The 25,564-nt window shown below is 43.1% G+C and overlaps 1 protein-coding gene across 11 annotated transcripts in view; it reads right to left on the reverse strand.

Moving 5' to 3' along the window:
* rerea (arginine-glutamic acid dipeptide (RE) repeats a) overlaps positions 1 to 25,564 on the reverse strand; it is a 564,590-nt gene that overhangs the window by 20,026 nt on the left and 519,000 nt on the right. For 10 of the 11 annotated variants that reach the window (XR_011587646.1, XM_070860497.1, XM_070860493.1 and 7 more), the window contains 5 exons: positions 23,096 to 23,255; positions 19,207 to 19,299; positions 15,989 to 16,188; positions 14,891 to 15,052; positions 12,783 to 12,896 (listed from right to left, as the gene is read on the reverse strand). Coding sequence is in view for 10 of the 11 variants with exons in the window: in XM_070860497.1 (XP_070716598.1) it covers positions 12,783 to 12,896; positions 14,891 to 15,052; positions 15,989 to 16,188; positions 19,207 to 19,299; positions 23,096 to 23,255 (729 nt within the window). In the remaining variant the exon portion in view is untranslated. The remainder of the gene's footprint in view (positions 1 to 12,782; positions 12,897 to 14,890; positions 15,053 to 15,988; positions 16,189 to 19,206; positions 19,300 to 23,095; positions 23,256 to 25,564) is intronic. The other variant, XM_070860501.1, reaches the window with a different exon arrangement.

The raw sequence follows: 25,564 nt of genomic DNA on the forward strand, positions 1-25,564 counted from the left end.
TAAGGAGCTAGGAGGTAAATTAAAAAGTAGGACCTCAAAAGTAGTAATCTCGGGATTGCTACCAGTACCACGTGCTAGTCAGAGTAGGAATCGCAGGATAGCACAGATGAATACGTGGCTTGAGCAGTGGTGCAGCAGGGAGGGATTCAAATTCCTGGGGCATTGGAACCGGTTCTGGGGGAGGTGGGACCAGTACAAACCGGACGGTCTCCACCTGGGCAGGACCGGAACCAATGTGCTAGGGGGATTGTTTGCTTGTACTGTTGGGGAGGAGTTAAACTAATATGGCAGGGGGATGGGAACCAATGGAGGGAGACAGAGGGAAACAAAAAGGAGATAAAAGAAAAAAAACAGAAAGGAGATGAGAAAAAGTGGAGGGCAGAGAAACGCAAGACAAAGAACAAAAAGGGCCACTGTACAACAAAATTCTAAAAGGACAAAGGGTGTTAAAAAAACAAGCCTGAAGGCTTTGTGTCTTAATGCAAGGAGTATCCGTAATAAGGTGGATGAATTAACTGTGCAAATAGATGTTAACAAATATGATGTGATTGGGATTACGGAGACGTGGCTCCAGGATGATCAGGGCTGGGAACTCAACATCCAGGGGTATTCAACATTCAGGGAGGATAGAATAAAAGGAAAAGGAGGTGGGGTAGCATTGCTGGTTAAAGAGGAGATTAATACAATAATTAGGAATGACATTAGCTTGAATGATGTGGAATCTATATGGGTAGAGCTGCAGAACACCAAAGGACAAAAAACGTTAGTGGGAGTTGTGTACAGACCTCCAAACAGTAGTAGTGATGTTGGGGAGGGCATCAAACAGGAAATTATGTGTGCATGCAATAAGGGTGCAGCAGTTATAATGGGTGACTTTAATATGCACATAGATTGGGCTAACCAAACTGGAAGCAATACGGTGGAAGAGGATTTCCTGGAGTGCATAATGGATGGTTTTCTAGACCAATATGTCGAGGAACCAACTAGGGGAGAGGCCATCTTAGACTGGGTGTTGTGTAATGAGAGAGGATTAATTAGCAATCTCGTTGTGCAAGGCCCCTTGGGGAAGAGTGACCATAATATGGTGGAATTCTGCATTAGGATGGAGAATGAAACAGTTAATTCAGAGACCATGGTCCAGAACTTAAAGAAGGGTAACTTTGAAGGTATGAGGCGCGAATTGGCTAGGATTGATTGGCGAATGATACTTGAGGGGTTGACTGTGGATGGGCAATGGCAGACATTTAGAGACCGCATGGATGAATTACAACAATTGTACATTCCTGTCTGGCGTAAAAATAAAAAAGCGAAGGCGGCTCAACCGTGGCTATCAAGGGAAATCAGGGATAGTATTAAAGCCAAGGAAGTGGCATACAAATTGGTCAGAAATAGCAGCGAACCCGGAGACTGGGAGAAATTTAGAACTCAGCAGAGGAGGACGAAGGGTTTGATTAGGGCAGGGAAAATGGAGTACGAGAAGAAGCTTGCAGGGAACATTAAGGCGGATTGCAAAAGTTTCTATAGATATGTAAAGAGAAAAAGGTTAGTAAAGACAAATGTAGGTCCCCTGCAGTCAGAATCAGGGGAAGTCATAACGGGGAACAAAGAAATGGCAGACCAATTGAACAAGTACTTTGGTTCGGTAAGGAGGACACTAACAACATTCCGGATATAAAAGGGGTCGGGGGGTCTAGTAAGGAGGAGGAACTGAGGGAAATCCTTATTAGTCGGGAAATTGTGTTGGGGAAATTGATGGGATTGAAGGCCGATAAATCCCCAGGGCCTGATGGACTGCATCCCAGAGTACTTAAGGAGGTGGCCTTGGAAATAGCGGATGCATTGACAGTCATTTTCCAAAATTCCATTGACTCTGGATCAATTCCTATCGAGTGGAGGGTAGCCAATGTAACCCCACTTTTTAAAAAAGGAGGGAGAGAGAAAACAGGGAATTATAGACCGGTCAGCCTGACATCGGTAGTGGGTAAGATGATGGAATCAATTATTAAGGATGTCATAGCAGCGCATTTGGAAAGAGGTGACATGATAGTTCCAAGTCAGCATGGATTTGTGAAAGGGAAATCATGCTTGACAAATCTTCTGGAATTTTTTGAGAATGTTTCCAGTAGAGTGGACAAGGGAGAACCATTTGATATATTTGGTATATTTGGACTTTCAGAAGGCTTTCGACAAGGTTCCACACAAGAGATTAATGTGCAAAGTTAAAGCACATGGGATTGGGGGTAGTGTGCTGACATGGATTGAGAAATGGTTGTCAGACAGGAAGCAAAGAGTAGGAGTAAATGGGTACTTTTCAGAATGGCAGGCGGTGACTAGTGGGGTACCGCAAGGTTCTGTGCTGGGGCCCCAGCTGTTTACACTGTACATTAATGATTTAGATGAGGGGATTAAATGTAGTATCTCCAAATTTGCAAATGACACTAAGTTAGGTGGCAGTGTGAGCTGCGAGGAGGATGCTATGAGGCTGCAGAGCGACTTGGGTAGGTTAGGTGAGTGGGCAAATGCATGGCAGATGAAATATAATGTGGATAAATGTGAGGTTGTCCACTTTGGTGGTAAAAACAGAGAGACAGACTATTGTCTGAATGGTGACAGATTAGGAAAAGGGGAGGTGCAATGAGACCTGGGTGTAATGGTACATCAGTCATTGAAGGTTGGCATGCAGGTACAGCATGCGGTTAAGAAAGCAAATGGCATGTTGGCCTTCATAGCGAGGGGATTTGAGTACAGGGGCAGGGAGGTGTTGCTACAGCTGTACAGGGCCTTGGTGAGGCCACACCTGGAGTATTGTGTACAGTTTTGGTCTCCTAACCTGAGGAAGGACATTCTTGTTATTGAGGGAGTGCAGCGAAGGTTCACCAGACTGATTCCCGGGATGGCGGGACTGACCTATCAAGAAAGACTAAATCAACTGGGCTTGTAATCACTGGAGTTCAGAAGAATGAGGTGAGACCTTATGGAAACATTTAAAATTCTGACGGGCTTAGACAGGTTAGATGCAGGAAGAATGTTCACAATGTTGGGGAAGTCCAGAACCAGGGGTCACAGTCTAAGGATAAGGGGTAAGCCATTTAGGACTGAGATGAGGAGAAACTTCTTCACCCAGAGAGTGGTGAACCTGTGGAATTCTCTACCACAGAAAGTTGTTGAGGCCAATTCACTAAATATATTCAAAAAGGAGTTAGATGTAGTCCTTACTACTAAGGGGATCAACGGGTATGGCAAGAAAGCAGGAATGGGGTACTGAAGTTGCATGTTCAGCCATGAACTCATTGAATGGCGGTGCAGGCTAGAAGGGCCGAATGGCCTACTCCTGCACCCATTTTCTATGTTTCTATATAGGATTCTGAGGAGGATTGAAAGGGTTGATGCTGAAAGGTGGCTTCCACTGGCTGGAGAGTCTAGAACTAGGGGGCATAGTCTCAGGATAAGGGGTTTGCCATTTAAGACTGAGATGAGGAAGAATTTCTTCACTTAGACGGTTGTGAATCTTTGGAATTCTCTGCCCCAGAGGGCTGTGGATGCTGAGTTGTTGTGTATATTCAAGGGTTATGGAGATTGGGCAGGAAAGTGGAGTTGAGGTCAAAGATAAGCCATGATCTTATTGAATGGCAGAGTGGATCTGAGGGGTCGTATGGCCCACTCCTACTCCGAATTCTTCTGTTCTTACTAATGATGAGGGGCTTGTGTCACAGCAAAACTGATTAATTAGCCAACTCTTCATTGATTTCTCCCAGCTTAGACTACACCATCAGTATATTCCACCATGAAGGAAACGCTGACACTGTCCACTTTACAGAAGCAAAAATTCTACCAAGCAGGTTTGACGCAAGAAGCCATTGAAGGGATCTGCAGCAATCAAACCAGCTTTACTCCCATTTTCGTGACCACCGATCCATGGATGAAACAGCAAACAAAAAGTTTAAAAAGTGGGGTAAGCCACAAATCAATCTAGTCAAATATTTCTATCTCCTTAAAAACTAATATTTACGATCCCGTATTCTGAAGACATTATTGTTGATTTCATTGACCCAAGGACAGTGATCTCATAAAATTAAAAATGGAAACACAGGGGCAAAAATTTCCCCCCCCGCCTTAAACGAGGCTTTTGCACCCCGTTTCCATGGTTTTTACCACCGCGGTGGTGGAGGTCGCCTCTTGAGCGAAATTCCGCTCTTTGTTTTTTTTCCCCACTCGGGTCCAGAAGCTGCTCTTAATGGGGGCGGATATGCAGCGGTGACAACACTAGAGGGGCAGAAGTTGGGGGGGGGGGGGGATGATGTCATCAACGCGCCACGTCACCAACTTAAAGGGGATAGCCGGCACGATATTTAAACTTCGGTCCACTGGGCCACCAGGGAGGCTTTCGGCTGGGCCAGCGGCCTGGCACCCAAGAGGGGTTGCCAAGCTGCCTGTTGGCGGCCCAGCCGAAACCGGGGGGAAGGGGCAGAATTGTCGGGCCGACATGGCAGTCGACTGACAAAAAAAATCATGGTGGCTGCGGCAGTGCGCCCTCCCCTTTGAGGGGAGCTGTGTCGCCAGTACAGAAGGCCACAGCCTCACTGGACCACCGGGAAAAAGCTTGTTTTGGCACCGCCGGGTAGGCCGAAGATTTTCAGAGTGGAATTTTGCCTTGGGGTGGGGTGGGGGGGGGGGGGAGGGGGTAGATCGACGATGTGCACTGTAATGATGCACTTAGCACGGATCGGCAGCAGTGGAGCGGTGGAGGTATGGGTCAGTGCCGGGATAACACGGAAGCGGAATTTTGATAATGGCGCCCACTGCACGAAAAGTCGGCGGATATTGCACTCCGCAGCATGGCCGCCACTTTAAGGAACTTTATATAAGCACTATCATTAAAGAATTCTACTCGGTAAAATAATAGGATTAAAAGCGGACAAGTCCCTTGGACCTGATGGCTTGCATCTAAAGGTCTTAAAAGAAGTGGCTGCAGAGATAGTGGATGCATTGGTTGCAATCTACCAAAATTTGCTGGATTCTGGGGAGGTCCCAGCGGATTGGAAAACCGCAAAGGTAACGCCCTTGTTTAAAAAAGGAGGCAGACAGAAAGCAGGAAACTATAGACTAGTTAGCCTAACATCTGTTGTTGGGAAAATGTTGGCGTCCATTATTATGGAAGCAGTAGCAGGACATTTGGAAAAGCATGATTCAATCAAACAAATTCAGCATGGTTTTATGAAAGGGAAATCACGTTTGATAAATTTGCTGGAGTTCTTCGAGGATGTAATGAGCAGGGTGAATAAGGGGGAACCAGTGGATGTGGTGTATTTGGATTTCCAGAAGGTATTCGATTAAGGTGCCACATAAAAGGTTACTGCACAAGATAAAAGTTCACGGGGTTGGGAGTAATATATTAGCATGGATAGAGGATTGGCTAACTAACAGAAAACAGAGAGTCGAGATAAATGGGTCATTTTCCAGTTGGCAAACAGTAACTAATGGGGTGCTGCAGGGATTGGTGCTGGGGCCTCAACTATTTACAATCTATAGTAATGACTTGGATGATGGGACCGAGTGTAATGTAACCAAATTTGCTGATGACACAAAGATGGGTGGGAAAGCAAATTGTGAGGAAGACACAAAAAATCTGCAAAGGAATATAGACAGGGTAAGTGAGTGGGCAAAAATTTTGCAGATGGATTATAATGTAGGAAAATGTGAGGTTATCCACTTTGGCAGAAAAAATAGAAAAGCAAATTATAATTTAAATGGAGAAAAATTGTAAAATGCTTCAGTACTGAGGGATCTGGGGTTCCTTGCGCATGAAACACAAAAGGTTAGTATGCAGGTACAGCAAGTAATCAGGAAGGCAAATGGAATGTTGGCCTTTATTGCAAGGGGGATAGAGTATAAAAGCAGAGAAGTCCTACTACAACTGTACAGGGTATTGGTGAGGTCACACCTGAGGTACTGCGTGCAGTTTTGGTCTCCGTATTTAAGAAAGGATATACTTGCATTGGAGGCTGCTCAGAGAAGATTCACTAGATTGATTCCGGAGATAAGGGAGTTGTCTTATGAAGATAGGTTGAGTCTATACTCATTGGAGGTGAGAGGTGATCTTATCAAAACATAAAAGATAATGAGAGGGCTGGGCAAGGTGGATGCAGAGAGGATATTTCCACTCTTAGGGGAAACTAAAACTAGGGGGCATAGACTCAGAATAAGGGGCCGCCCATTTTAAACTGAGATGAGGAGGAATTTTTTCTCTCAGAAGGTCGTAAATCTATGGAATTCTCTGCCCGAGAGAGCTATGGAAGCTGGGTCATTGAATATATTTAAGGCTGAGATGGACAGATTTTTGAGCGATAAGGGAATAAATGGTTATGGGGAGCGGGCAGGGAAGTGGAACTGGGTCCATGATCAGACCAGCCATGATCTTATTAAATGGTGGCGTAGGCTCAAGCGGTCAAATGGCCTACTCCTGCTCCTATTTCTTGTGTTCTTGTGTTCCAGTGTTAAGAGGCCGTCAGGAAAGGGGCAATTTCAGTCCCATAATCTCATCAGCTATCATTCCTTTCTTGGGTAGAGGCGACAACTCTGCATTTTTGAAGTATACAACTTGCATTTATGTCAAGCCTTTAGCGCTTCACAGGAGTATTATGAGACAAAGAAAATTGACACTGAGCCACACAAGGAGAAATTAGGGCAGGTGACCAAAAGCTTGGTCAAAGAGGTCGGTTTAAAGAAGGAGAGAGAGGTAGAGAGGGAGAGAGGTTTAGGCAGAGAATTCCAGAGCTTATGGCCTCGGCAATAGAAGGCACGGCCACCAATGGTGGAGCGATTATATTCAGGGATGCTCAAGAGGCCAAGATTAGAGGAACACAGACATTCTCGGGGTGTTGTGGTCTGGAGGAGATTACAGAAATAGGGAGGGGTGAGGCTATGGAAGGATTTGAAAACATGGATGAGAACGTTGAAATCTACAGTCAAATACAGCTTTCCAAGAATTCAAAAATAAGAAAATCATAGAAACTTGTAACAGGTTTGCCAACTGTTAAACTGAACTGTTAATCTTAGTTAACAGTGAAGCTTGAAATATGGCAAGTGACATTAGAAAAAGAGACTGTAGCCCTTATTAACTGTTGCTTTCATACCAGTCAATACTTCCATGGAAACAATTTTGAAATCATGATTGACACTGAACGTCACAATTTTTTACCATCAAGGACATTCTGCGTAAAATATAGATTATGAGCAAACAACAAATACGTTTGGAAGCAGCAAACTGCGATTATATTTACATATAAATATTAACATTTCAATTGGGGAGTTCACATTCAAATAGATGCATTTGTCTTTTCATCGACACAATGCAATAGCTGTGTTTTAAATTAAGGTGTCACCGTAACAGAAAAACTGCAGCTTTGACACAGCCAGTTTAATTAACCCAAATTTAGTTTATAAAACCCATGTTTCAAAGTGAAAATATGAAGCAGATGTTGTGCTCTTTCTTCGATCTTGAAGCATTGCCATGTACCACATATTTATACTGCCGAATCATGCTTTCTATTGACCCGAAAACTTGGGTTTTTGACCTTGCCTCATCCAAAGCTCTGGACTGAAATTAAATTTTTTTTTCCCCAACAAAAATATCCATAGAAAACATATTTTAAAATTCTGAATATTTAAAATAGCAAGTTAGCCTGTGGAAATTTAAAGCTGCATTTATGATCATGTTTGGACTGAATATGACAATTTTAAAAAGGGAGAAAAAATATAGCTCAATGTTGAAGGGGAATTTTTCAGAGTGCTATCTCTGAATTTCAGTGACATTTTTTTTAACAATGTCTGCTTGAGATGGTCGAAACTATCCTTAGAATTTTCAACATTGAAAATCTCTATACAGCATATTTCTTGCTAGCTGGGAATACAAGCAGAGCTCATGTTTGAAGTTGCATCACAGAATCCATCATGAGATAAACCTACAATTTCTGCTAACTCTAATGACAGACCCCAGCATAGCTTTATTGTTGATGTGCCTTCCTTCCTTTTTCTCTAACCATGTCTGCAGATTATAGTTTAATTCATTTGTTGCACTTTATCAAAGAGGCTTTGAGGGTGTCCTTGAAACGTTTCCTCTGCCCACCTGGGGCTCGCTTACTGTGTAGGAGTTCCAAGTCGAGCGCTTGCTTTGAGAGTCTCGTGTCGGGCATGCGGACAATGTAGCCTGCCCAACAGAGCTGGTCGAGTGTGGTCAGTGCTTCAATGCTGGGGATGTTAGCCTGATCGAGAACGCTAACGTTGGTGTGTCTGTCCTCCCAGGGGATTTGCAGGATCTTGCGCAGGCAGCTCTGTTGGTACTGCTCCAGCGCTTTGAGGTGTCTACTGTATATGGTCCACGTCTCTGAGCCATATAGGAGGGCGGGTATATGGCCCTGTAGACCATTAGCTACCACCCACCCTTTCCTTCAACCACTGTCTGTCCCACCTGTGACAGAGACTGTAATTCCTGTATTGGACGGTACAGTCACCTGAGAACTCACTTTTAGAGTGGAAGCAAGGTTTCCTCGATTTCGAGGGACTGCCTCTGATGAATTCATTAGAAAATGTACACGTTATTGCAGGCTTGCCCACACTTCATATATATTTTTGAAAATTGCCAACTTGAATTCTAGAATTTAAAACCAAGAGCATCACAACCATTTTGAGTTAACGACGTGTACTGATTCCCCCTACATTCAATAGTAACAATACCATCTTATTGGAGCAGTTCCAACATCAATCACATCCCACAATAAATAAAATACAAATTACAAGGCAGTGCACATATTGCTGGACATTTACAGCATTATCATCATCATAGGCAGTCCCTCAAAGTGAGGATGACTTGCTTCCATGCCAAAAAGGGATGAGTTCACAGGTGTTTCAATGAAGGACCTAATATTCCAAATCCCGAACTACATCCTGAAGGGCGGAAGATGCCTGTGCGTGGATTTTTTTTAACGTGTGGTGGCCATTGCATACCAGCCACCACACGGGCTTGACAGAGCTAGGTTTTGGTCCAATGGCAAGGGTTACCCAAGACTAACTGGAGGCCAGCTCTGCTGCACAGACCAAGCGCGCACACATATCGCAGTGTGGGCTGGTCCGTGCTGCCCCTGGGCCCTTACCTCTTCTGGGCCCCAGATTCATGCCTCTCTTGGGCCCCGGTCACTTCCCTCTACAGACTCTTGCCGCTCCTTCGCCCCTCCTGCTGTGCCTGCCCGCACTGCAATCAGCGATCAGCCCCGGTCTCAGCCTGCAAGACCATCAGTCGGCCGGGGCCGTTGGAGGGAGCAGCGTGCGGCGGTATACCACTGCAGGGAGCAGCGCGTGCTGCTGCAGGAGGGCGACAGCTACAGCATTATTACTGTCTATTGTGAATGTCAGAACCCTGTTATTTTTCTATGCCTAATGAAAGCGATTCAGTCGTTGTTCTATCAGCACCCACCTCATGGCACCGCTGATTGCAACTACTGAGGGGGGTGGAAATTAGATTGAAACTGTCTCCACAGTGCAATTTTCCCAAATGCTACACCCCCTTCAATATACAGTTTAAAAAAAACAGCATAAGAACATAAGAATTAGGAACAGGAGCAGGCCATCTCGCCCCTCGAGCCTGCTCCGCCATTCAACAAGATCATGGCTGATCTGGTCGTGAACTCAGCTCCACTTACCCGCCCGCTCCCCGTAACCCTTAATGGTTAAAAATCTATCTATCTTTGACTTGAAAACATTCAATGAGCTAGCCTCAACAGCATTATTCTCGAGTTCTGTCAGCTGGGACTAATGCTGGGTTCAAACTAATAACATCATAATTGTTGCTTCTTGTAAAAACACATGGCCACAAAGGAGTCAAGAGGACGGACTCACGGTTTTCTGCAGATTGCTGGCAGAACAAATGACAACGTGTTGCGTGTAAATGTGGCAAGTGAGAAATCAGTAAATACAGACTGTAAACTTTGTCCATATTATTCACATCCTAAAGCCGCTCAATCCCGAGTCCTAAGGATCATTTTGCCTTTCGTTGTGGCATTGGCAATGATAAAGCACTCCAACAAGCTGCATTTTAGAGAATGCCAGCAGCATTGCTTGTGGAGTATAAAGATTAAGTAAGTTAAACGACACGTATACATCTCTCAGTTGCAATTTTCTTTTCAGTGTGCTGTTCATCAATGTTGGAGTCACGAGCAATAGTTATATCATATAAAATACAGGAAAGTGTGGGACCATAGTGTCAGTTCGTGCAAATGTTCTGTGAAGATTACAGCCCCTCTTTGTCCAGTCTGAGCTCATTTTTTCATTTCTCAGCTTCGTGTTTTTGTTGAATTTGTTTGAAAGTTAAAAAATTGAAGTAAAGTCTCGATCCTTTGAGCTAAATGGACCAGAAGAATCCCAAGTTTAATCCCAGGTCTGTACCGAGTTAAATGATCTTAGTGAGGGTGGCGATAGTCAGGGCCGAATTAACCCATAGGCTAATAAAGCCTTAGGCCCTCATATTTCTCGACTCCCGAGAAACTGCCGAGGGTGACAAGGGCCTCATAGTTTTTAGGCCCTCATAGTTTTTAGGCCCTCGACTTAAGGCCCTAATTTTTATATCATTAACCCTAAATCTTTGTCACAAGGTTGGTTCAGCAGTATCATATATAACTGCATAATTGTAGCTTGAGGTGCAAAATATTGCATCCTTATGGCTCAAAGTGTGTATAGAATTCTGTGACAATCTTGAAATTCACCCAGAGAGCTATATATGCTATTCATAGGATAAATGCACAGGAAGAAACCAGTCTTTGTTTGAAGAGATGTATTCAGAGAACATTTTGTTTGATATCGCAGTTTAAGCAAGGAAGAAACCAACCTCTGCTTGAACTGTATACTGTTTTTTTGTAATGTACATAGCTTTAATTTTTGTAATTTGTTTGCCATAGTCAAGGCCAGGAACTTACCAGTCTTTGTTATATGTATTCAGAGAATTTTTTGTTTGATATCACAGTTTAAAGCCAGGAAGAAACCATTCTCGGTTTGAATTGTATGCTGTTTTTTTAACGTACATTGCTCTGACTTTTGTTAATTGTTAAATTTGGATAAATACACAATTATATTTGTTTGATGATTTTATAAATTATATGCAATATACAAGCACCTCCCTCCTATTAGTCTTAGGCTCCTCACGCCTTAATCTGGTTCTGGCGATAGTGGTGCAGCAATCAGTCTCAACATGTCTGGGTTAGGAAAGGAAACATCAGCGAGCACTTCTGCTTCTGATTGTTATATAGCAACCCTTGCTCAAGTGTGTGTATGACAGTATCAGGGGAGGACAGGATTGGGCTTGGCTGTGACAACTTCTATCCATGGAGCTGTAATCGAATAAAGAGGTCCCCGTCTTCAGGACAGGGATAAGGAAGGGCAGAGGGGAGACAATTGAAGAGAAAGAAATGACAAAATGTCATAAATGGGGCTTCGCCATTCTCCCCCCGCCCCCCAATGGATCAGTAAGTAATTGCACTGCCCAGAGTGACACTCAGGCCCAAAGAGCAGGAAAGTGCCAGTTTCTGGTCTTCGAGTTAGCTGTCCTTAACCATGAGAACGGTGAGCTAAAATTGACCAGTGTCCCTGGGGCCATGCTCCAAATTCACAATCAAGTGCAAACTTAGGGATGATTTAATTGAGGTCTGTCAAATAAAGAAAGGACTAGATTGTGTGCACACTAACAAAATTATTTCAGTTTAATAGGTTGGGGAGGACCAGCGATCATGCGCAACAATTAAGAAATAGGTTGGATGTTCAGCGGTTCTTCCTTTCCCAGAGAATAATAGATCTGTGAAACAGGATGCCAGTTTATGTGGTCAGTGCAGGTTCATTGTGTACCTTCAAGAGAGAGCTGGACCAATTGCCTGACAATGTCGGAGATTGTATTCTGTAAGAGGTTAACATTATGTTAACCAATTGACATAAGTCATGGTCAATGTGGCGATGTTCCCGTTAAGCTACGTAGCCCGCACAACGCTCTACGGACCTGAGTCAGCTTTTCATTGCAAAAACTGCCAGAAAGGGCCACGCGGCACTAAAAACCATTTTACAGGGAACATTGCGGTGTAGTCTCCTGGACTAGCTGGTATTGCCTTGGACGGGAGAGGAATTTTTCAGATTTTTCCTCTTCAACTGGCCGAGGGGTTCTTGATTTGGTTTTTCGCCTCTCCCTGGAGACTACATGGCACCTAGGCGGTAGAAAGTCTCCTGACCTGGTGCATGAGGCATCACAACTGTGTGGGACAGGTTACATGTCCGACATTTTCATATGTTTGAATTCAAAAGGTTGCCAATTAATTTTGATGTCATATAAAAACCAGTACATTGCTCGCTTGAAAACGTAACAAATACGTCCAAGTCCTTCACTTAAAAGAAATTAACTATGCAATGATAATTAAGAACATAAGAAATAGGAGCAGGAGTAGGCCATCTGGCCCCTCGAGCCTGCTCCGCCATTCAATAAGATCATGGCTGATCTGATCTTGGGCTCAGCTCCACTTCCCCGCCCGCTCCCCATAACCCTTCATTCCCTTATCGTTCAAATATCTGTCTATCTCCGCCTTAAACATTTACAATGACCCAGCCTCCACAGCTCTCTGGGGCAGAGACTTCCACAGATTCACGACCCTCTCAGAAAAGAAATTCCTCCTCATCTCAGTTCTAAATGGACGACCCCTTATTTTAAACTATGCCCCCTAATTGAGTAACAGCTGATCATGTAGCCAAGGACATACCTGTGTTTTGGATTTCTTTGCATTTAATCTCTCCGGTTCTTCTGTATCAGAAGCAGCCTTTTCTCTTTGGCGTTTGGCACTCTTTGATGGTGATGATGCATCATCCTTTGACCTCTGTGGAGCAAAAACATTGAGACCAGTGTTAGCACAAGTGGAACCAAACTGTTATTACCTTAATACAAGATGCAAATCAATAAAAGAATGCACAATTTCAGCACCTCCACATTTTTTTTTAAACAAGAACTTTCTAAATGAGGAGCCATAAGAAAAACCAATAATCCTGATTTTAACCCAGGGCACGATTGCACTGTGGGCAGGGCGAATGACAAACCTGGGCCATTTTATACACCAGGCCATTGTTGCCTCTGATTTTTTTTTTTTTAAGGTGCGTGGTCCCTTTAAGTGGCAGCATGGCCCCTTCATGTTAAATTTTACACCGAAAGAGCTGGTCGCGGGCGGTGTGGGACTGGCAGACGGGTGTGCGGCCTCACACCTTGTGGGGAACATTGCCCCAGGACCCCTGCCTGAACCCGACAAGAATCGCTACCTGGGCGGCGGGCAGAAATGGGATTTCTGGTAGGAAGAGGCCACCAGAGGTGGGGGGACCCGAGGAGATGCTCCCCGACACCAAGGTAAATAGTCAGGGAAAGGGGGATCGGGAGGCAATTGTTGTGGTCGGGGGACGGGAGAAACCCCGTGGTAGGAGTGCTCCAAGGTTTCCTTGTGCAGCCGGGAGGAGCAGCTCTTGCTCCATGATTATCTGATTTTAAAGAACTTACTCTGCGGGACCTCTTCCGGCCTTGGATCCATCTGCTGCCAGTTTGCTCCAGTGGCTCCAGCACTCGGGGCGAGAGTTGTGTAACCACGCGTTAAAATCGGGCCAGCGTCCTATTTGCGTCGGAGGACCAGGTCTTTTGTATATTGATGAGGCCACTGAGATAAATTGGCGGTGGGTGGGAGCAAGGTGTGAACGGGGAGGTCTAGCACTCTGCCCGATTTTAACCGCCCCACCGCCCCACCCCACTCCGGGTGACCCATTCTATTCGGGAGCAGGGGGTTAAAATCGGGGTTAATATTTTTGGGGGTGATATTACGACACTGAAATATACTATTCTACCACGACTTTTCAGTACCTGTAGATACAGGTACAAGTTCGAGTCTTACCCCCGTAAGAATCAATGATCAAATGCTCCACTCATTTTCTCAAGTAACATTTGGAAGAGATTGTTTTGGAAAAGGAGGTGGGGGGGGGGGGGGGGGTTTCCCCCGTAAGCCTCCCACATGGCCTGCCTCCCGCAATGCGCAGCCCAATTCGATTTCTGCGCATGTGCAGCACCTACATTGCAAAAGCCGGTGAGCGGCCTGCACGGGACCTTGCCGATAACTGCGCGGGACCTTGCCGATAACTGCGCGGGACCGTGCCGATAACTGCGCGGGACCGTGCCGATAACTGCGCGGGACCTTGCCGATAACTGCGCGGGACCTTGCCGATAACTGCGCGGGACCTTGCCGATAACTGCGCGGCTGCAGGAACAGTGGTTGAAAAAGTAATTTGCATAACCAAGAACATGCCAGAAACAACACTATTGATCGCTGTGCAGCTCCAAAATGTTTTGTCTACCGCAACCCGGCAACACAAATGTTAATATACATTAGAAACCAGTTATTTCACTGGTTGACGAATAACTGTAGTTTAATCTCCTCTTTACCACAAAAATATTAAATTGTGATGGATTTTGTAGCATTCAAATCAAAAGAGATCAACCAATACATATTTGAAATAGAAAATAAACCTACAGTATATGAAATGCAATCACTTCAATACTAAAGTATATGTTGAGGGACTATTCACTGATTGTGAGGTTATCATTCACAATGACAATTTGCAACATAAAACTGATTTTGATTTTTAGTGGATTTTTTTTTAAACAAGGGCCTATGAAATGATTTAAGATTAAAAAATATATATATTTTCTGCTTGTTTCTTAGAATATGGACGGCGCTCGTTCTAAAGCCTGTCTCTGCCTAACCTCAAAGCAGCTCCTTCTCGGTAGATATGACAACGTAGCATGTAATTGCTTTTACTACGACGATTATTAGAACATTACCTTGCTGGATTTTTTCATAGAGTCTGCTTTGCTATCATTACTGGATGTGCTGGCCGCACTGGGAGAATTACGGTCGCTGGGCCTGATGTCTTCATTGATAGGTGAGGCTCTACCGTCGGGACTGGCTGTCTGCTTTTTACGACCACTGCGCAGTGACGACATCTAATTGACAATAAAATTATTATTAGACCCACATGGCTTGGGGTGATTAATAATTCATAAGCGCTTTTATAACAGTGTTAGCTTCCAATTAATATTTTCTAGTTAATTACGGGTAAATGTTGGTGGTTGAGATTCCATTTGTAATATTTCTGCTTTTTAATACGAAAAACTGCATACTAATTTTGACAGTGCAGGCTTCTTTTTGCTGTGTGCACAAAGGAATTACATAATTACTTTTATAAGACCAGATCTCTCATCTGAACACTTTGTCTAATCCTACCATAACTGCCAGTTTTCACTCATCTTTTTTTTTAAGCCCGATTCACTACCACTGCTGCAAGAGAAAAAAAAAATCCTGTGCTCAGGTAGCTTTATTAGGGATGCTGTATAGATCAGAACTAAAGTGTATTTGAATTCCAGCCCATACAATTTCACATAAGGGAATATCGCGATCTGTTCTTCAAGTTCCCTGGGATTTATTAGCTGTGACTAGGATAAGAAGTGCTTCTCGTTGCAAAATTGAACTTGACTTTTATTTTTTATTAGCCTTCAATCGGCTTTCATACTGAATGGCAATGGCTTTGTATAAATTTGAAATATAGAATACTTGAGAGAACATTTCATTTATCCTACACGGATAAAACGATGGCACTAAATCATAACAGTTTGGTGTCATCCAAGCTGCATGTTATAAAGCACGTCGTCAATGGCTTTACATTATTATGATGCATCTAGCTGTGTGCGCCACACTGCATCACGTGACTATGTTTGAAAAGGCAACAAATTAGAATCCATTTTGTTGCTAACATGCATTGGGGGGGCTTTCAAAGCATAATGCCGAACTACTCACCACATCAGCATCACATCGATTCTGTATAAATTTAGATTTTTTTTTTAATAAGGCATAAATAGAAGAAAGAATAATGACTTTCATACCGAGCCCCTACTCCTTCTGGTCCTCATGCTATGTTTCCCGCTGAGCACATCTTCTTCTTCTTTGACTGGTTTAAACATAAATGGAGGTGGATCCACTGGTTTCTCAATTGGTGGCAACTCTGCGTATTTCTTGAAGTGAATCCGGCACTCTGTGCACAGTAATATGTTGTCCCTTCCTCCGTGATGCCAGTCTTTCGATGCTGATGGAAAAAAAATGATACTTTCTATTAGCAATCTAAATTGCGTCAACATTTCTGAAGGTTCTGCACTACAATGACCCAACTTGGTTATACATATTTATATCAAGAATGTTAAGAAAGCTATACAAATCGGATTCATTCCAATTATAGCGTAGTGGTGGAGTGTGTCGACGCCAATGTGCAGCACCATGCAATGATGGGACACAGAATTTTGATTCTCTCGCTCGCTGTCCTTCATTGCCCCTTCTCCCGCCACCCCCTTCACTCCACCACCAAATTTATTGTTTCCTTATCTCAGCTGTGTTGTTCTGGGATAGCACCAAGTTGAGGCCAGGCAAAGAGGAAGGAAAATCAGAGAGGAGTTTTCTTTCTCTGGTATTTTTAGTGGTTGAACAGAGTGCCATCAGTTCAAGTCACCTATGCATCTTCTTACTGCAGAGTGTGCAAGGAGTGTGCAGAAAATGAAGGCTTTTCATTTCCTCAAATCTAAATTCATTCCTTTCGGAGCAGAAAAGACAAAGAGGATCTACAAGTATGCAAAAAGGAAGAGTGGCAGCAAAAATGTTGGTCCCTTAGAGGCTGGGACAGGAGAAATTAAACAAATATTTTGTATCCGTCTTCACAGAAGACACAAAAAGCATACCAGAAATGGTGGGGAACCAAACATCTAATGAGGGTGAGGAACTTAACATAATTAATATAAGTAGAGAAAAAGTACGAGAGAAACTAATGGGATTAAAAGTTGACAAATCCCCTGGACCTGATGGCCTACATCCTAGGATTCTAAAAGAGGTGGCTGCAGAGATAGTGGATGCATTGGTTTTGATCTTCTAAAATTCTAGAACGATCCCAGGAATTCAAGATTCTAGAACAGTCCCAGTGGATTGGAAGATAGCAAATGTAACACCGCTATTCAAGAAAGGAGGGAGAGAGAAAACAGGGAGCTATAGGCCAGTTAGCCTGACATCAGTCATCGGGAAAATGCTGGAATCCATTGTTAAGGAAGTGGTATCAGAACATTTAGGGTATGATTAGGCAGAGTCAACATGGTTTTATGAAAGGGAAGTCGTGTTTGACAAATTTCTTATAGTTTTTGAGGATGTAACTAACAGGCTAGAAAAAGGGGAACCAGTGGATGTAGTATGTCTGGATTTCCAAAAGCCATTCGATAAGGTGCCACATATAAGGTTATTACACAAGATAAGGGCTCATGGGGTTGGCCGTATGGCCGACTCCTGCTGCTATTTCTTATGTTCTTAGGAGCAGCGCCAAGAAGGTTGAGAGGAGATGTGATAGAGATGTTTAAAATCATGAAGGACTTAGATAGAGAAAATAAAGAGAAACAGTTTCCAATGGCTGAAAGGTCGATAATGAGAGGCACAGATTTAAGGTGATTGGCAAAAGAACCAGACACGACATGAGGAAAAACTTTTTTTAGTGCAATGAGTGGTTAGGGATTTGAAATGCACAGCCTGATAGGGTGGTGGATACATATTCAATAGTAGTCTTCAAAAGGGAATTGGATAAATACTTGAAGGAGAAAAGAATTGCTGGGAAATGGGGAAAGAGCAGGGTAGTGGGACTAAATGGATTGCTCTTCGAAAGAGCCGGTGCAGACTCGATGGGCCGAATGGATTCCATCTGTGCTGTACCATTACATAGTTCTATGAAAGCTTGAGTGCAGGGCTTAACGAAAGCCTGAATTAATTGGTCACACTTTGAAAACAGAATGTCCACAACTGAGAATAAGGTAACGTCATGAGTAAGTACTTACTGATTCCCTCAATTTGTATCTTTGCATATATGACAAAAAAAATATTTGCACTCTGCTGCTCATTTTACTGTGCAAACACTAAGCAGCTGCTCGCCAAGGTGATATTATTGCAGTGCACTTCCTGCACAATACAGGTCACAGGAGGACCAATTTGAGGCTGCCACTGAGCGCTCTGTCGAAACTGGGGAGAGGAAGATGGAAAGAACGGCTGTGATTGGTTTCTAAGTAAGCCAATCACGCCATCAATTATGTCATGAATTGGATACACTCGAGCACGATCTCCTTCTCTCACATCAGCCCCCAAGTTCATCTGTGCCAGTATTTGCACAATGCAACTAATTGCAAGCAGGGCTTCAGAGGAACCCAGTAAATATATATTCAAATAAAAACCTAGAGGTGACCTCTGGCTAAGTACTTGAGAACATAAGAAATAGGAGCAGGAGTCGGCCTCGAGCCTGCACCGCCATTCAATAAGATCATGGCTGATCTGATCTTGGCCTCAACCCCACTTCCCTGCCTCTTCCCCATAACCCTTGACTCGCTTATCATTCAAGAATCTGTCAATATATGCCTTGAATATATTCAATGATCCAGCCTTGAAAGCTCTCTGGGATAGAGAATTCCACAGATTTACGATCCTCAGAGAAGAAATTCCTCCTCATCGCAGTTCTAAATGGGCGACCTCTTATTCTGAAATTATGCCCCCTAGTTCTAGATTCCCCCACGAGGGGAAACATCCTCTCTGCATCTACTCTGTCAAGCCCCCTCAGAATCTTATACGTTTCAATAAGATCAGCTCCTCGTCTTCTAAACTCCAATGAGTATAGGTCCAACCTTTCCTCAAAAGACAACCCTTTCATCTCAGGAATCAACCTAGTGAACCTGCTCTGAACTGCCTCCAATGCAAGTATATCCCTTTTTAACTACGGAGACCAAAACTGTACGCAGTACTCCAGGTGTGGTAGCAGGTCTTCCCTACTTTTATACTCCATCCCTCTTGCAATAAAGGCCAAACATTCCATTTGCCTTCCTAATTACTTGCTGTACCTGCATGCCAACTTTTGTATGTTTCGTATACAAGGACCCCCAGATGCCTCTGTACCTCGGCATTTTGTAGTCTCTCCCCAGTTAAATAATAATTTGCTTTTTTTTATTTTTTCTACCAAAATGGATAACCTCTCATTATCCCACATTAAACTCCACTTCTCATTGCTTCTCAGAGCACAAACAATAAAAACACGTACTGGTGGTGAAGCAATGGCGACAGGCGTAGCCCTTCAGTTCCTGTTCACTGTCCTCACTATCAAAGTCATCCTCGCTGGCTGAGCTGAGATCCACTGTGGGAAGAAATAGTTATAAAAATGAGCTCGTGGTGAATTGTTTCAAACAATCTATTTTACTGCTTGGGTTATCAAGGAATATTATTGTCCATTTTAGAAAGCTGTGAAGGTGCCTAGCCAGTATTTTCAGTGGTGTTGAAAAATAATTTGTAACTAGGCTATGGCCTATTTTTATACTTGATTTTTGTTTTAAAGAGACACTTTACCGAAGCTGCATTTTTGCTCATTTACTCAAAATATATTTCTATACATAAGTCAGTTATGTTTTTCACTGTTCATTTTATTTGCAATGTGGAAATTGCAACTTTGTTAATATAAATTCTACAAGTTTTCCCACAAAATAACTAGCAGTGTATTGCTTTCCGTCTGCTCAGACCTTCTCAATTTGGAATATTCTTCATATAGTTCTGCGGTGGGTCCCCAGATGGGAGAAAATTTGAAAGTAAAATACCGTGAAATAATAACCACACATGATAATGTAATTCTATAATCGAATGTCTAGTTTTATGCCAAGCGTCAGGGAATGTTTTATGTGATTGCTGGTTACTGTGAATCTTTTCAAAAGAAAATGTTCTTCTTTGCGCAGCCAGCTCTTGGCAACTTAACAGTCTCCAAAGTACAGATCCTTGAAGCTAACCATTTTACCAGTTAGTGCTTATAATCATTTTGCATTAGTGCCGGAGTCAGAAGATCTGCCAACTGTGAGCAGCAGGGGGCATCCCTTGTATTTCAATCTCTCTCCCTCCCGAACACAAAATAATTGGACTTTTTTTTTGCTATCAACTCTGAAGTTCAACAGTGTAAGTAAAGCAGCTTCTACTGTATAAACTGAATGGAGAACTCAACAAGTAATCTTTCAAGCGCTGTTCCAGATATTTAACAATTTTATTTTCATGTTATTATAAGCAGAATTATATAAAAGTATGGATCTTGGAAAAGTTCTTGCGTGTCCTGTAAACAAACTGAACATTGTAATTTTGAACAAACTGCAAAAAAAAACCCAAGCTTAATCCAGATAATCTACAGTAGACAAATGTGCAAAAGCTCCGTTTCAGTCTGAAATCCTGTACGAAATGTGTGTCAGTTGTGGCTCAGTGGGCAGCACTCTCGCCTCTGAGTCAGAAGGTCGTGCGTTCAAATCCTCCTCCAGGGACTTGAGTACAAAAATCTAGGCTGACACTCCCCGTGCAGTGCTGAGGGAGTGCTGCACTGTTGTAGTCCCTGCCTGCTCTCTTGGATGGACATAAAGAATCCCTGGCACTATTTTGAAGAAGAGCGGGGGAGTTACCCTGGTGTCCTGGCCAATATTTATCACTCAATCAACAAACAAATGATCTGGGCATTATCACATTGCTGTTTGTGGGAGCTTGCTGTGCACAAGTTGGCTGCCGCGTTTCCTACATTACAACAGTGACTATACTCCAAAAGTACTTCACTGGCTGGAAAGCACTTTGAGGTTGTGAAAGGCGCTATATAAATGTAAGTCTTTCTATGCCACTTTAAAGAAAAATCTCACCAAATTTATGAAATATAACCCACTTTAGGGGGATTAAATAACGCAAGTGACCAAGACATGAATGAATTGTCTCGATTTATTCTATGCATCATCTGGATAGGAGCAGCCACAACAACATTCAAGTTCAACTCCATCCAGGATAGAGCAGTTCTCTTGATTGGTGCCCCTTCCCCTGGATTTAATATCCACCCCCCTGCACTATGGTTACAGTATTTGTAATTAACAGGATGCACTGCAACAACTCGCCAGGGTTACATCGACACCAACTCTCCTCCCTGCGGCAGTGACTATGAAGGGGGACAAGTGCATCAATGTCATGAGAGCATCACCGCCTCCAAGTTCCTTGCCAAGTCACACACCATCCTGGCTTGTACATACACTGATGTTCCTTCACTAGCCCTGGGTCAATATCCTGGAATGGCCAAACGACACCATTGCGGGAGCACCATCACCACACGCACTGCAGTGGTTCAAGAGGATCCACCACCACCTTTTCAGGGCAACCTGATAGACAATGAATATGGCCCAGTGTTTGCCTTTGAAGAAATAAAGAAAGACTGCAAACCCCCGCCCAAGCAGGAATTCTAATTTCTTTAAAAGAAACAAGTACAAATGTACAAATATTATTTACATAAATAAAAGTTCAGGCTTTTTCATGTCACAGAGCTGACTTAAATTTCTAGTTCTCCGCCAACATTAAGTTTTAATTTAAAAGTATAAATTAGCATGCCTGTTTTTTCACTTAGGATTGTTGATGCACCGCGTTAATAGTGCGACAATGATAAATGCAGTGTAAAAATCAGAAATTCTCAAATGCTTGGTCCTTGCTTATCCACTTGGTGCAACGTTCACCAAAATTGATCCAAAGTGGTGGCCATGCTGGGGTTTTATGTTGCATCAACCCCAATGTAAAGCAACAAGCCACCACAATGTCCCAGAATTTACCAAGATTTCACCACATTTTAGTACAAATCAACGGCATCATTTGTGTAATGCGCTGAAGCACAAAAGTGGCCACAGCCCCTGCAAAAATCACTTCTCTTAAGCTGTTGCACTCGTCGTTCCAAATACACATTTCAATGGGCATATTAAAAATGTGGGCACCGTGAGTCATTAGAACAGTAAATGCTGGAAAATATAGAGTGCGCATTTTAATGTTGCGTCTTTGCCAGTGATGGAACCTTGTTCCTCACAGCAGTTTTGCATTTAGCAATTTGTGGGAGGCAGCTGGTGTCAGCCAGCCAGGTTATGGTGGCTCCTCTGGAATTCAGAGTCCTATAACACCCTGCATGCACAACTGTTTATAATGCAGCGAGTATATGCCGACATATACACGGTGCTATTCTGAGTTTCAGAGAAAGCTGGAGCACAAAGTGTGTCACCTGTATAACCCAGTTGGCCTATATTAGGCACTCCAAAGAATATTGCTCTTCATAACTGCGGCATAAGAAGTGGCAACTTGGGCATGTTCTTCGGTTTTATCTTCAGCCGCCTCCCACAAATTGCGAATTGCAAAACTGATGCAAGGAAGAAAGCTCCATCACTGGCAAAGACACAGTATTAAAACACGCACTTTATAATTTCCAGCATTTACTGTCCTAATGACTCATGGTGCCCACATTTTTAATCAAATCCATTATGAAATTATTAAAATGTGTTTTTAGAACTATGAGTACAACAGCTAAAGAGATTTTTGCAGGGACTGTGACCACTTCTGTGCTTTAGCACGTTATACAAATGAACAAGTGCAGAACAAATGCATTTGTCACTTGTCGTATAAATAGCATCATCATTATTTACTGAAAACGAACGGAAGCTATCCATGTATTTAATTTTCACTGCCTTTAATAAGTATTAATCCAGTTTGTAATGGCCTTGAAGACTGAGAATCTCAAACTTATTTCTCGAATTTGAAATGCAGCTCTGGCATTTAAGTATGTTTAGTATTGATGAATGTTCAGATGCAAGCACTTTCTCAATGGGCCTACTAGTGTTTAACTATTGAGAACTGAAACAAATGTAATGTAGTGATTTAGGCTCCAGTCTCTGAGTTGCTTGGAGTTTAAAGATTTTTTACTTTAAAGCCATAGAATGCTTTTAGTCCTGCCTTTCCCAGCTCATACTTGCAACAAATTCAGTGTCCAATATACCAATCAGAAGTCAATCTAAAACAACTGGTTAAAAACTGTTTGCATAATTAGCTAATTACATAAGTTGCCTAGTTCTTTGTGTATTCTTTCTTAAAAAGTATCGATAGTCAATCTGACTGGAACTTACAGAATTCACCAGACGGTGGTCGGGATGGATTCACCGGCGTTGTTGCTGTCCGTGTTTTAATTCTTCTAAATACTGCCTGCCTGCGATGCCTGCGGTGAGCACGAGAACTGGCTGCTTCGGGAGTTTTCTTCCAATAGTAATAAAACGTCACCAGCTCGCCCTGTAACAAAACAGAACAGTGGTCAAGAACACCGCCTGCACTGAAGCACCACTAACGTGGGCCCCAAACCTGTCGACATGTTGTAACCATTACAACTAATGGACACAGATGCTTGGAAATTTCATTTCAAAAGCCTGCTACAGCTTTTATTTTGCAAACTATGTTCAATTTCTGCACAATTTCAAAGTGAAGTGCCTACTGCAGAATCCCAGTATACAAGTAAGCGATTATCAGGTAGAAATGTAGTTTGGGATCGGTTGAAGTAGTTGGAGTTGTTGATAATTGTGTGGGAACATACAATGAAAATCCCCACTTCGTGATGGTTATTGTGGGAGCAAAATTAGTCAGTCATCTCGCTTGGAAACTAAATGCACGGATTTTGGTTGAAACTCGATTGGCCCCCACTGTGATGTCTTCATAGTCGAATAGCTTGCTAAGCATCAAGAATGAAGACTCCTTCAAACACAGCCTCACTCACCCTCTTCAGCAGAGAAGGGTGAACAAATTATGTGAAAAACCTGTTTGTACTGAACCACCAGGCCTTTGCGTTTTGACCGTTCAATGATTTATTTTCAATATCAATTATAAATGCTCCGTAGAAAAATTCCCTTTGTAATCAGGAAAGCTCTCCTGGTATTATATGGTTTATGAGTGTAATGCTCAGAAATGCTGAATTATCCCCAGGCACTGAAGATTAAATATATTGTGCTTCAATTTCCTTTGACAGCACAAAATAGATGCAATATAAAGTGCAAGGTCTGGAATGGAATTCTATTTAACCTTTTTTGTACTCTGAAACTCGTTATTTCCTTCTTACACGTTTGTCTTCAAGGTAACGGTGGCCTTTTTCACAATATGCTATGATGTGGGACAACAAACACAGACTCTGTTTCTCTAGTCCAAAAGGTACAAGGAAATCCATGGTACTTTACGGCTTTAACCGAGATACCCTTTAAGGACTGCTGGTTTGGCTACTATAGGCCCAGAAAAACTGAGCGGCGCATGCTCTTCCCAGTTTCTGCCAAATTTGGGATGGGCGGGCTCCTTAAAAAGGGGTTAGGACCCCAATACTGGGAACGGTAGCAGAGTGGTTATATTACTGGACTAGTAATTCAGAGGCCTGGACTAATGATCCAGAGACATGAGTTCAAATCCCACTACAGCAGCTGGGGAATTTAAATTCAGTTAATAAAATAAATCTGGAATAAAAAGCTAGTATCAGTAATGGTGACTATTGTGGATTGCTGTAAAAACCCATCTGGTTCACTAATGTCCTTTAGGGAAGGAAATCTGCCATCCTTACCTAGTGTGGCCTACATGTGACTCCAGACCCACAGCAATGTGGTGGACTCTTAACTGCCCCCTGAAATGACCTAGTGAGCCACTCAGCTGTTGTAAAAAAAACAGCTACGAGAAACACTGTGGGAGTACCTTCACCACACGGACTGTGACGGCTCACCACCACCTTCTCGAGAGCAATTAGGGATAGGCAATAAATGCCGGCCTTATCAGCGATGCCCACATCTCATGAACAAATAAAAATAATCATCATAGCGAAGGGGCCTGACGTCTGTTACAGGAGGGCAACCCGGACATTTAGAAGTCGCCGGCTGTCAAGTTAGCAGCAACAGCACTTACGAAGCAGATTTGACATGAGACTGCGCCTGGAAATTGGTCACCCCAGAGCTACTTTTTCATTTAAAAACGGGCATGATGGGGACCAATCTCTTTCCCAGCATCATCACAACATAGAAAAGTCTGGTGATGATGATAGGCAGAAAAAAGACTTGCATTTATATAGTGCCTTTCATGACCACCGGATGTCCCAAAGCGCTTTACAGCCAAAGTACTTTTTGACGTGTAGTCACTGTTGTAATGTGGGAAACATGGCAGCCAATTTGCGCACAGCAAGCTCCCACAAACAGCAATGTGACAATGACCAGATAATCTGTTTTTAGTGATGTTGATTGAGGCCAGGACAACTAGGGATAACTCCCCTGCTCTTCTTCGAAATAATGCCATGGGATCTTTTACATCCACCTGAGAGAGCAGGTTTAACGGTATCTCCGACAGTGCAGCACTCCTTCAGCACTGCACTGGAGTGTTGACCTTGATTTTTGTGCTCAAGTCCCTGGAGTGGTACTTTAATCCACTGAGCCAACGGGTGACACACCAAAAGTTGTACTGATTTTTTTTTAAATACACCAAATGTTTGTCCCTATTTCTCGCCTCCTCCAAAGACACCGACTCTTTCTGGTCTCTGGCTGCCTGGAACACGACCAGCCCCCAGTAGTTTTCTAACTAAATCT

Source organism: Pristiophorus japonicus, chromosome 18 (assembly GCF_044704955.1).
Source record: "Pristiophorus japonicus isolate sPriJap1 chromosome 18, sPriJap1.hap1, whole genome shotgun sequence".
Taxonomy (NCBI): Eukaryota; Metazoa; Chordata; class Chondrichthyes; family Pristiophoridae; genus Pristiophorus; species Pristiophorus japonicus.